At 58.3% G+C, this 11,220-nt stretch overlaps 2 protein-coding genes across 2 annotated transcripts; one reads left to right on the top strand and one right to left on the bottom strand.

The window, feature by feature from the left end:
* Positions 1-398: 398 nt before the first annotated feature.
* On the bottom strand, positions 399-6,544 carry LOC136531593 (outer envelope protein 80, chloroplastic-like). The gene is made up of 6 exons (XM_066524246.1): positions 6,448-6,544; positions 1,221-1,308; positions 1,031-1,109; positions 830-945; positions 566-713; positions 399-470 (listed from the first exon to the last, which is right to left on the bottom strand). Exons 1-6 carry the CDS (start codon positions 6,542-6,544, stop codon positions 399-401), a joined length of 600 nt encoding a protein of 199 aa, XP_066380343.1.
* Positions 6,545-7,308: 764 nt separating this feature from the next.
* LOC136531596 (uncharacterized) lies at positions 7,309-9,547 on the top strand. Its single transcript, XM_066524252.1, has 3 exons — positions 7,309-7,358; positions 7,463-8,108; positions 9,389-9,547. Exons 1-3 carry the CDS (start codon positions 7,309-7,311, stop codon positions 9,545-9,547), a joined length of 855 nt encoding a protein of 284 aa, XP_066380349.1.
* Positions 9,548-11,220: the final 1,673 nt, after the last annotated feature.

The raw sequence follows: 11,220 nt of genomic DNA, 5'->3' as shown, positions 1-11,220 counted from the left end.
TCCTCGATCGCCTTTTATCAGCCTGGTCGGCAGGCCTGAATTGGCTGGCTGGTGCTGGGCGCTGGACCAGCCAGCCCAGCCAGCTAATTTCAGCCACCAGCCATTCCCAGCAGCTTGTTACCATGATTTTAAAATTTTAAATTTAAATTGAATATTGGTGGCAACAACATGTGGTTTCATATAATGGCGCCAAACCACAATGCACATAAGGTTGTTTACAACACATTTGCAATCCGCAATACACAGTTAAATAAGTTACATGTTCAACCAACAATTTACAATCCATTTGTTCCATCCATACAAAACACATACAACCTAGCTAGGTCAAATGGCAGGCACAAGTCATATATTTGCTTGCACAATCTAACTACATTCACTACAAAAATACCTCATCTCCATCAAAAGCAAAATGGCATCTGTTGTCTTCCTAGTGACAGCATCATGTACACCCTTGTTGCCAATACGGCATTCTGTGGTTACCACACAGTTGTGTCTATCGTACTTCCACGTGATCCATTTGACAACAACAAAAAGACAGTAAGGTCGGGAGGAGAAAGAAGTTTACCAGGCGGTATGAAACTTCACCACTACCAACAGTATAAGAGCGCCCAGAGCCAACAACACCTTCTTCGTATCCTCTTACAATATTTCTCCCACCAATTGCAAATGCTTCATGAGGTGCAAATTTTCTCTCCATGTGACCTCCAGAAGCACTACATCATCAAACAAAAAGATTATAAAGAAAGTAACAGAACTGGAAAAACTGTCGGTGCAAGTTCAATGGATATTTTTTGCTACAGGCCCATACAAGAATGTGATTAAAACAAACCTTACAAGAAGCCTAGCAGGACCAATTTCATATCCCTGCCTCAAACGTGCTGTCACTCTGTTGAAGCTAAGCCACTCAGGAAGAACAGGCAAACCTTGGTCAATGTTGAAAACAAACTACAAGGAACAATGATAGCAGGAGATAAGCAATGATGGCTACAAAAATTGCCAAGTTGGGGAAGGAATAAGCATTGATGCCAACCATTGTAGAGATATGGTCTCCAGAATATGTGTAGATACTTTCAAACTTAGCTAGCAGAGTATCATCATAATCATGTCCACTGCAATGCAACGAGACAAACATCAGGTGGAAATCTTAACTCAACAATTATACTAACTGCATTAGAATCTTTTATGTGAAACTAAGGAAATAAGACAATGAGAATGGAGACCTGGCAGTTAATTGGCAGTTATAGAAATCCCTGATGACTGGAGTGGAGTGTCTTCTAACTCCATTCACAAGAACTTGTACAACATTTACTAGTCAAATGCAAGGTACAATTCGACAATAATGAACAATTGCCTTTTACTGCAGTGGAGATACAACAAATACTATGTCAGGACATAAAATAGCAGATATAAGGAAAAAATCACAAAGTATCAAAGTTCACAGCTGAGCTCCTTACCACTTCTCAGTTTCTATGGGTAGTCAACAAGCAAAACCCAAGTGATGGCATCTGGTATGGTATATCAGATAACATGTAACTCCATGTATCCAGCAATTCAACATAGGTAATCAGCAAGCAAACGCAAGCAATGGAGGCTGGTATATGAAACAACATCGAACTCCATGTACCTACCGACTAAAAGGATACACAAGAGAGGCAGTGACCATTTGCAGATTCAGCAACAATAAAGATCCCAAGGCCAAGAAATGTGTAGGTGAGCCTGGAGTATGTACTCAGTAAAACAACCAGTTCCACAGTATATACTCTGAAATATTGAAAGGCATAAATTTTATAAAGCAAAGCAACCAGTTCCACAGGTTCACATGTTTGAGGTGTAAAACAACCAGTTCCACAGGTTCACATGTTTGAGGTGTAATCAACTATGCAAAGAAAAGCTTAGTATACTAACAGTTATCTAATTTTAATTTTGAGGTGCTAATGTTTGAGGAGTAATTAACTACCATAATTCAGTACTGTAAACAACAGACAGATATATAGGAAGTAGCTGCATTACCTCACCTTTCCTAAATTAGATACCACTCCACACAACCATAGATATTAACTCCCTAACTCCAGAGGTTGGGGTTCCCCGATTTAGCTCAACCCACTCCGGTAGCTCATACGAAGGTGGATCAGCTTCGTACTTAAGCATCCACAAGTAATTTTCTAAAGCAAAGCATGAAATGATTATCATAGCCTGCTTCTTCCTCTTGTAGTACGGCACCCCATTCAGAATATGCCAACTGTTGGTGTTTCGGACCGGGGGGTCCTCAACCGGCTAGTGAATTTGTTCTGCGTGCTCCCGATCCCGAATGGTGATGCAAAGAGACACAAGGTTTATACTGGTTCAGGCAACCGAGGCCCTACGTTCAGTCTGAGAGGTCGATCTTGTATTCCTTGCACCGAAGTGCTTGTAGTAGGGGGTTACAAGCTAAAGGAGAGAGGGAGCTGGTCCCAGGTCTCGGCAGGGTGTCGTGCGGGCCGCTTGAGACGTTGCTCTCAGGCGGCAGGGATGTGTGTATGTGCGTGTGTCTTCCCCCCTAAAATAGCCTAGGTCCTCTCCTTTTATAGCATGAAGGGAGGACTAGGACGGTACATGAGCTAACTATACGACGTTGTGTGAATAGTGGCGGCGTGTCCGGGCCCTGTAGCCTGTTCCTAGTGGCGGGGTGGAGCCTGTTTCTGTGGCGGTGTGGCCGTCGGAGTGGTCCGTCCTTAGAGCACTGGGGCGACGTGGCCGTCCCAGCAGATCCTGTGCGTCGTGGGAGCCCCGGGACTGCCTCGGAGTGGGTGCGGCGGTGGACGTGCAAGCCACTGTGGACGGACTGCGTGCGAGGCCGAAACTTGGTCGGTGTCGAGGCTGTACCATGGTGGAGGGGTCTCGGCAGGCACGATCCCCAAGATGGCCGAGACCTTGGTGTACGGTGCCGAGGCTTCGAGTGGGCGGCTGATCGTGGGTACAGTGTTAGGACACAGTGGCTGGTAATTCCCACCGTACCCTGTCCCAGCCGGTATGGCGCTGATCGTGGATACAGCGTTAGGACACAGTGGCCGGTAATCCCTGCCGTACCCTGTCCCAGCCGGTATGGCGCTGATGCGACCTTGGGTCGCGTCGGCCATTCTGTGATGTTGAGCCGTCGTCCGGCTAAGATTGCGGGAGTGGTTGAAGCATTAATGGGACATGACACGTTGTCTGGAGGGCCGGTCGAGGCGGGGGGTGACGGGCTGCGGGCGACCCAGCCTCGAGCAACACGGAGGCTGGGGCCTCACGCGAGACGGAGATCGGGTTCCTTGCTGAGGCCTCGCGCGAGACGCCTCACGTGATACGGAGAATGTACCCCTGCCGAGGCCTTCCCTGGAGAGCCTCGGGTGAGACGAAGACGGCACCCCCTGCTGAGGCTCGGCGCCCCCTGCCGAGGCCTACCCTGGGGAGCCTCGCGCGAGGCGAAGTTTGTTCCAAGACCTCCTGCTCGAGGCTCGAGGCGAGGTGGAGGAGGGCTCGGTCGTGGCAGGTGAGGGGCCCACGGCTTACCTTCTAGCTTTATTTTGATGTTTGCTTGGGGTACCCCGTTCTAAGGTACCCGACAGTAGCCCCCGAGCCTCGGGGTGAGTGCGCGCATTCTCCCTGAGGGTTCGTCGAGGCTGGGTTTATGCCTGCTTCGTAGGAATTGGTTTGTTTTCTGAGGTTCCGGTGGGTGCGCGCGAGCGCACCCGTCGGGTGTAGCCCCTGATCCCCTGGAGGAGTGAAGTTACTCCTCCAGGGGCTTTCTCCATTTTCGCGTTTGAGTGATCAGTTCTTATTGCATTTGCCGAGCCCTTAAGCGCAAGTTCGGGTCGCGGGGGTCTCGGCGAGGTTGCAAAAAGAAGGCCCTCTAGCCTCCGCACGGAGCGAGAGGTTCGTCAAGGGTCCCCCTGACTTTGGGTATGTCCCTCACGCTTCCTTTCGCTCAGAAGGAGGGGTGGAATGTGCCATGCTACCCTCGATGGGCGCGAGCGTGGACACTTTCGGTGAGCTGTTATCGGGTAGTCCGAGTGGAGGCCCGAGCCCCATTCGCTAGGGGACGGCTAGCGGTCCAGAGACGCACTCCAAAAGTACCGGAGGATTTCTCTAGTGGGTGCCGAGGCCGTTCACTGGGCCTCGGTAGCTCGGTGCCTCCCTACGGTGGGATCCCATTCGGATACTCTCCTGTCGGTCTCGGACACGACTTAGGATGCCCCGAGCGACTGTTCGTTCGGGCCTGGGCCATTCGTAGGCTCGCCCCGAAGTCGTCCCTGACTCTGTTGCCCTGGGGCGGCTATCGAAACCTCTTGGAGGCCCAACCTTCGAACCCCTGGACCGTAACGGGCTCGGTGCCCTTTATCGCGTTTTTGTCTTGGTTTTTGGGTGCAAGAGGAGCCCCCGAGCCTCCGCCTGGAGCAAGAGGACGATCAGGGGTCTCCTGACTTTTTCATTTGCCCCTCACATATCCTTTTCGTTTGGATGGAGGGTTTGTTTGCCGAGCCCATTCTGGTCTCGGCAAGGTCGCAGGAAGAGCCCCTAGCCTCTGCGCAGAGCGAGAGGGCCGTCGGGAGTTCCCCTGACTTTTTATACGTCCCTCACATATCCTTTTCGTTTGGACAGAGGGTTTGTTTGCCGAGCCCATTCTGGTCTCGGCAAGGTTGCAGGAAGAGCCCTTAGCCTCTGCGCAGAGCGAGAGGGCCGTCGGGAGTTCCCCTGACTTTTTATACGCCCCTCGCGCGTGAGGGTTTGTTTGCCGAGGCCCCTTTTGGGCATGGGCCCGAGTTGTGGGGTCTCGGCGTGTTTGCAGGAGGAGCCCCCTAGCCTCTTCACAGGGTGAGAGGGCCGTCAGGGACTCCCCTGTCTTTTTATACGACCCTCACGCTTCCTTTTCGCTCGGAAGGAGGGGTGGAATGTGCCTCGCTACCCTCGATGGGCACGAGCGGTGGCACTTCCGATGAGCTGTTATCGGGTAGTCCGAGTGGAGGCCCGTACCCCGTTCGCTAGGGGACGGCTAGCGGTCCAGAGACACACTCCAAGAGTACCAGAGGATGTCTCTAGTGGTTGCCGAGGCCGTTCGCTAGGCCTTGGTGGCTCGGTGCCTCCCTATGGTGGGATCCCATTCGGAGACTTTCCTCCGGTCTCGGACACAACTTTGGGCGTCCCAAGCGTTTCGCTTGCTTGGGCCTCGGCCCCGTATGGGCTCGCCCGCGGTCGTCCCTGACTCTGTTATCCTGGGGCGGCTGTCAAAACCCTTTGGGTCCAGCCTTCGAACCCCTGGATCGTAATAGGTTCAGAGCCGGATTCCCTCATACGAAAGGAATAGGCCACAGGGAATATCTTCCCTATTGGCTCGGGCGGCGCGCCTTTTGAGGCAGTTTTATTGGGAGTCAAAACGGTACCTGCTGCCGTAGTGGCCGGGCGTGGCGTGGTGGATGGGACGTAACCGTCCTTGCATTTAATGCGGGAGACGTGGGCGCGTGGGCCGCCGAAATCGGCTCAGTGGTTAACCGCGCCGGACGGGGGAAAACCTCCCCGATTTCGTCGCCCATTCATTTCGCCTCCTCCCTGCATAAATACTCGAGGAATCTCGCCCCTCCTCGTCTTACCTTGCCTGTATTAGCACCGCCTCCGTCGAGCCGTCGCCAGAGCAGCGGGTGCCGGGAAGAAGAGAGAAGAGCGAGCCTAGGGGGAAAGCGAGGAAAAAAGCGAGAGCGTGGGAGGGAGAGAGAAAAAACTCACCGCCGCGCCCGATTCCTCCATCGCACCCATGGCCGGCAACGTCGTCGTTGTCGAGGCGGACCCTTGGGATCCGTCGGACGTCACCGAGGAAATGCTCCAGTCGCTTGTCGACGGTGGACTCCTCTACCCGGTGACAGACCCTAGTAGGCCGGAGTGGATCGCTCCGTATGGCGAGCCGGAGCCGAGGCCCCGCGACGGCTATGTCGTGAGCTTCGTCTCTTTGCACGAGCGCGGCCTCGGTGTCCCGGCGGACCGGTTCATGCGGGCGCTCCCGCACTACTACGGCGTGGAGCTCCATAATTTTAATCCCAACTCCATCGCTCAGGCGGCTACCTTCGTTGCCGTCTGCGAGGGGTATTTGGGGATCGCTCCCCATTGGGAGTTGTGGCTCCACCTGTTCCGGGCGGGGCACACTACCAAGCCGACGGGTACGTCGGGTAAGAGGAAGGCGTCGAGGGCCGGAGGCTGCACTCTCCAAGTGCGTCAGGACCGCCTGTACCTCTACATCCCGGCCCAACTCGCGTCCTCCAACCGCCGGTGGTACACGAGTTGGTTTTACCTTCGTAACGACGACGGAGGGCTTCCCCCCTACACCGGGCGGATTGTGGGGAGCTGCCCGGAGAAGTGGAAGTGGGGCGTCCCGAAGGTCGACCAGCCCAAGCTGGAGCCGCTCCTAGAGGGGCTGGCGAGGCTGCGGGGCCACGGCCTCACCGTGGCCTGTGGTTGTGGCCGTGTTCCACCGCCGGAGGGTGCTGCCGCTGATGGCTCGGCGGCGGCGGCTGTTCGAGATGAAGCCGGGTGAGCCCATTGAGGGCACCCGGATGTCCTCCTCCGCCCTTTCCGAGGAGGAGATTCTTCGTCGGGTGGGGGAGACGGTAGAGGCGAAGCTGAGGGGCGGCAACTTGACCCCTATCGCAATGCGGCCGTCGCGGGGGTTCCTTTCGCTGGTAAGTCGTGCGCCGCTGTAGCCTCTGAACCTCCTCAGTCTCCTCCTACCCCTTGTTCCCTTATGTGCGTTTGTCGTTCCTTTAGGGGATGAGGGACGTGCGCTCCTCTCCACCGCCCGTTCCCGAGGACGCGGGGCGGCGGGCGGTCAACCGTGCTCACGCCGATGCGCAGAAGAGGCGAAAGGACGCCAAGGCGGCGAAGCGCACGAAGCACATCCTCGCGCGCGAGGAGCTAGATAAGCGCCGCCGTCAACAACGGAAGGACGGTCTTCCGCTGGAGGAATCCCCGTCGACGTCGTTGTCGACGGAGGCCTCGGACGGGGACGACAAGGTCGAGGGAGGGCGAGGTCCCCTGGACCACCTTCCTGACGTCGTGGAGGTGGCGCCCGGGGCGTCGGCAAGCAGCCCGGCACCCCCGGGAAGGGGAGGAGAAGCGGACCCGGGGCCGACGGTTGCCCGCTTCGGGGCCGAGGCCGACACGCCCGAGGCGCGGGCGTTAGGCAAACGCGCCGTCAGCCCGGTAGGCTCGGTGGCTGCGGCGGAGCAGGTGGCGGTGGAGGCGACGCCACCGCCCCCGCAGAGGACCGAAGGGGCGCCGGGGTCCGCTGAGGACCGACCGGCGCCGATGGATACGGATGCGACGCCACTGCCGCCGCCTCCGCCGTTGCAGATGCGGTTTGCCGTGGCGAAGCGGGGGTCGCCCCGTTCTAAGTAAGTGTATTTTTGGCAGGGTCGTAGTGTCTTTCGTTCGCTTTTTTGGTCTCGCGTTGACCCTGTAGGTTAATTTCCTTTAGTCGGAAGCGGCCTGCGGATGACCTCCCCTTGGCGCCCCTTAAGGCGCTTAAGACGAGCCCCGGGTCCTCCGCCCACTGGGTGGCAGAGGCACAAGCCGCTATCCAACGCGGCGCGGCGTCGGCGAGGGTCGACCCAAAGGGACCGGTCGCCCACGGAGGGGTCGCCGAGGCGGCCCCTACACAGTCGGATGGGGCCGTCGTGCCCTTTGTTGCCGAGGCTCCCGGGGCCTCCGAGGCTGAGGCGATGGAGGCCACGGCGCCCACGATCGCCGAGACCACAGTGGCCGCGGTCGGCGTCTCTGCGTCTGCCGAGGCCACGATGGCGGAGGCCGGAGCCCCCGAGACCGCCGAGGCCGTGATTGCCGAGGCGGGAGCCCCCGAGGTCACCGAGGCCGTTGTGATGGCGGCGAGGCCGTCTGTGCAGGAGGCGGAGACGCAGGCGGCGGAGGCCTTGGCTGTGCCCTTGGATCAGGGCCCGCCGTTGTTGAGGGAGAGCGCCCGGGAGACGGAGGTCTATCCGATCTCCTCCGACGATACTTCCTGGGCGCGGGAGGTGGTCGACGTCGAGGAGACCGATGCCGTGGAGCAGCCGGCGCCGCTCTTAGAGGAGGGAGGCTCGGCCCTCATGCGGGTGCGACCCGAGCCCCGCGGGTACTGTGGCGGAGCCGGGATGACCCTGAGGGGGAGCCTCTGTTCGCCCTCGAGGACACGGCCGAGGGCGGGCGCTGGAGTACCTTTGAGCAGTACCGTGAGCTAGCGGAGCGGTCGCTACGGACGGCGCTGTCCATGGTGGCCGACGAACTGCCCGGAGTCGCCCAGGTTCGTGTTTTCCTTTCTCGCGTGATGTTGTTCTTTTCTCGGCTTTGTCGTAATTGACGACCTCTGCTCTGCCTCCTCAGGAGCTCGAGACCCGGTCCCTCGGGAAGTCGGTCTTCCTCCGGCGGGAGAGGGGAATTTGGGACCAGCTTCAGCGGCAGAGGGGCCTTCTTGCCGATGCTAACGAGCTTCTGTCGGCACGAAGCGCGGAGGTGGGGGACCTCCGCCTTCGCTGTGCCAACGCGAAGGTCGAGGCGGCCACAGCCCAGACGCAGCTCGCCCCCTTGGCGGCGCGGATCAAGGAGCTGGAGGAGGAGCTTACCTGCGCCGTCAGCGATCGGGATGCCTTCAGATCCCGGGCTGAAGAAGCGACGGCCTCGGGCAAGGCCCTCGCCGGGCAGCTGGGGGCAGAGGAGAGTGCGCACCGGCTGACCAAAGGCGCTCTGAACGAGGCCCTTGCTGCGGTTGAGGCCTCGCAAATCGAGGCTGTGGTTTTGAGGGGGACGGTCGAGGGTGAGTTTGAGTCCCCTTGCTTTGTTTTCTTCTCTTTATGTTTGCTCCCTAACTTCCTTGTGTGACGCAGAGCTGGGGAGTGAAGCTTCCAGGGCGGCCGAGGCCTCTCGGGTCGAGGCCCAGCGGTTGAGGGAGAAGGTCGAGGCTTGTCAGGTGGAGACCCGACGCTGGGAGCTGAAGGCCAAGGGTGAGCTCCGTGGGCTTCCGTCCCTAACTTAGGTTGTTTTTTCTTTGGCTCGACCTCATTACATTTTCCGCGGTGCAGAGTCAGAGGCGGAGTTCACCAGGGCCGCCGAGGCTTCCAGCGCGGTACAGACAGTGCTCGATACCGAGATCAAGGAGCACGAGGCGCTGAAACGTGCTGCCCTTTCCGCCTGCGAGGCCTTGGAGGTCGAGGGGGTTCAGTTAGGCAGCTCCCTTGGGAGCCGCTTGATTGCGCTGAGCAGCCAGATGCGCGAACGGCTCCGAGGGGCGTTGCACACGGGTGTCAAGCGGGCGATGGCCGTCATCTCCTCTCACTACCTTGGCGTCGACCTCCCGGCCATCAGTGATGGCTACGTTCTGCCTAATGATGACGAGGAGGCTGACGCGGCGGTCGCGAAGCTGATGGAGGCGGCGGAGGGCCCTGGCGCGGCGCTGGCGACACTCTTCGAAGAGGAGGTGGTGCCCCCCTACCATCTGCTGGTGCTGAAGGCCCTGAACCTTGATCTGGGCCCCGGGGGCTATGTAAAGATAGAATAGGGGTTATTTTTGTATCATAACGTTTGTGGTCGTCGAGGCCTTTATTTCTGAAGTATTCGTGTTTCTTAGTTGTTTTTTCTCATGTTTCCGAGCCTTTGCCCTCTGTTGCTTCTGATCAGATTTTATTTGCGAAACACCCCTGTCGGATACCGTGAGAAGGGGTACCCTAAGCAAGATCCAAAAAACGACTGCTTAGACTTCGCAAAAATCGAAACCAGCTAAACGCTGCTGGCCTCGGCCGATTCTCCGACTCGCCCGAGGCCCCCTCGCCGCTGACCTCGGGCGACCCCCTACCAAAGGCCTCGGCCGACCCCCTCTCTCGTCGCAGGCCTCGGCCGGGCCACCGATCCTCCGTCTCGCGCGAGGCGGGCTCGGCAGCACTCCGCTACCTCTTCCTTCTCCCGTCCCTCTGGCAAAACGTCGTGTCACATCAACTCAGCCGACTGCTGTCCCCGACAACAGCCGCACGCCCGGCACAGTACAGCAGAATGGCCGATGGGACAGGAGGCAGGACTGGGCAGGGGTTACCCGCCACTGTACTAACCACCGTGACGCCCATACCTCACTATGCTACCAACTCCTGCACCGAGGTCAATGCAGCGTGGGGAGCCACATCTGGGCTACTGTGGCCTCGGAATCAGTACCCAGGGCCAATGACTCCCCCCCCAAGGCCTCGACAGTTTGCTTCACGGGCTCGGCAGCCTGAGGGTCCATGACCACCGAGCCCCCACGATGGCTCGGCCTCGGCATCGGCAGAGCCGCTGCTCCCTACGACGTCATTACACGGCAACCAGCACGTCGCCCGCCATGTCCTGCATCAAGCCGTACTGGAGCCCCACGACGCACAAGACCGAGTATGACCAGCGTGCCACTTCCGCACGTCCCATCAAGGCGCTCAACCACTCCGACAAACCACACGACGGCACAGTACAGCGAAGTGGCAGACCAGACGTCCGTCACGTCAGCATCCTACCATCCACGACGGGACTGTGCAGGGATTACCGGCTACTGTGCTGCCTAAACTCCTGCACCAAGGACGAACACAACGTGGGAGTCAGAACCGGGTTCCTGTGACCTCGGGACCAGCGAACCGACCGCTCCGCCCCGCTCGAGACCCCCGATAGGCCTCGGACGAACTAACCGAGTTCCGCCTCGCCCGAGGCTCCCGGTAGGGCCTCGGGCGAACTGGCCATGCTCCGCCTCGCCCGAGGCTGGGCTCGTCCCGCAACCTCGTCGCCTCCGTCTCAAAAGTCACTCTGGCAGGCTATCGCATCCAATTAATGCGCCCAGCTGCCCCCACTACGTAAGCCACGATCGGCAGTACGCCGCGACAGGAGCAACAGGACAACGGTCAAACCGCCTTTTTACCATCCCTTACTGACAATACATGGTACCGTATCCTGTAGACGCACGTTTCGCACTGTTCCGCCTAAATCAACTATCGACGATGGCCGCCCAGACCTCACATTGCCACCTGCTAAAGGCCTCGGCACAGCAGGCCTCAGCATAGTGGGTCTCGGCCTCAGCGCGCCAGGTCTCGGCACAGCCTACTACAGCAGCCACCAGACCTCGACACTTCACCGAGTCAACAAAAGTACAAGAGCGCAGCATGTCGTCAGCCTTGAAGACCATACCGACTAGACATCGACGGGAACTCCCACGACGCCATACTG

Source organism: Miscanthus floridulus, unplaced genomic scaffold, assembly GCF_019320115.1.
Source record: "Miscanthus floridulus cultivar M001 unplaced genomic scaffold, ASM1932011v1 fs_375_2_3, whole genome shotgun sequence".
NCBI classification, from domain to species: Eukaryota; Viridiplantae; Streptophyta; class Magnoliopsida; order Poales; family Poaceae; genus Miscanthus; species Miscanthus floridulus.
Note: the sequence above shows the minus strand (reverse complement) of the source record. Positions and strands in the feature narration are given on the sequence as shown.

What these genes read in the sequence shown, in the direction of transcription:
- LOC136531596 (XM_066524252.1), top strand. Translation starts at nt 7,309, where the DNA reads ATGGATACGGATGCGACGCCACTGCCGCCGCCTCCGCCGTTGCAGATG. An exon ending in CCTCCGCCGTTGCAGATGCG is followed by an intron (nt 7,359 to 7,462) that starts GTTTGCCGTGGC and finishes TTGACCCTGTAG; the next exon opens with GTTAATTTCCTTTAGTCGGA. An exon ending in GAGGCTCGGCCCTCATGCGG is followed by an intron (nt 8,109 to 9,388) that starts GTGCGACCCGAG and finishes GATGACGAGGAG; the next exon opens with GCTGACGCGGCGGTCGCGAA.
- LOC136531593 (XM_066524246.1), bottom strand. Translation starts at nt 6,544, where the DNA reads ATGGGCTCACCCGGCTTCATCTCGAACAGCCGCCGCCGCCGAGCCATC. An exon ending in CCTGCTAGGCTTCTTGTAAG is followed by an intron (nt 714 to 829) that starts GTTTGTTTTAAT and finishes TTGATGATGTAG; the next exon opens with TGCTTCTGGAGGTCACATGG. An exon ending in GTGAAGTTTCATACCGCCTG is followed by an intron (nt 471 to 565) that starts GTAAACTTCTTT and finishes TGGTAACCACAG; the next exon opens with AATGCCGTATTGGCAACAAG.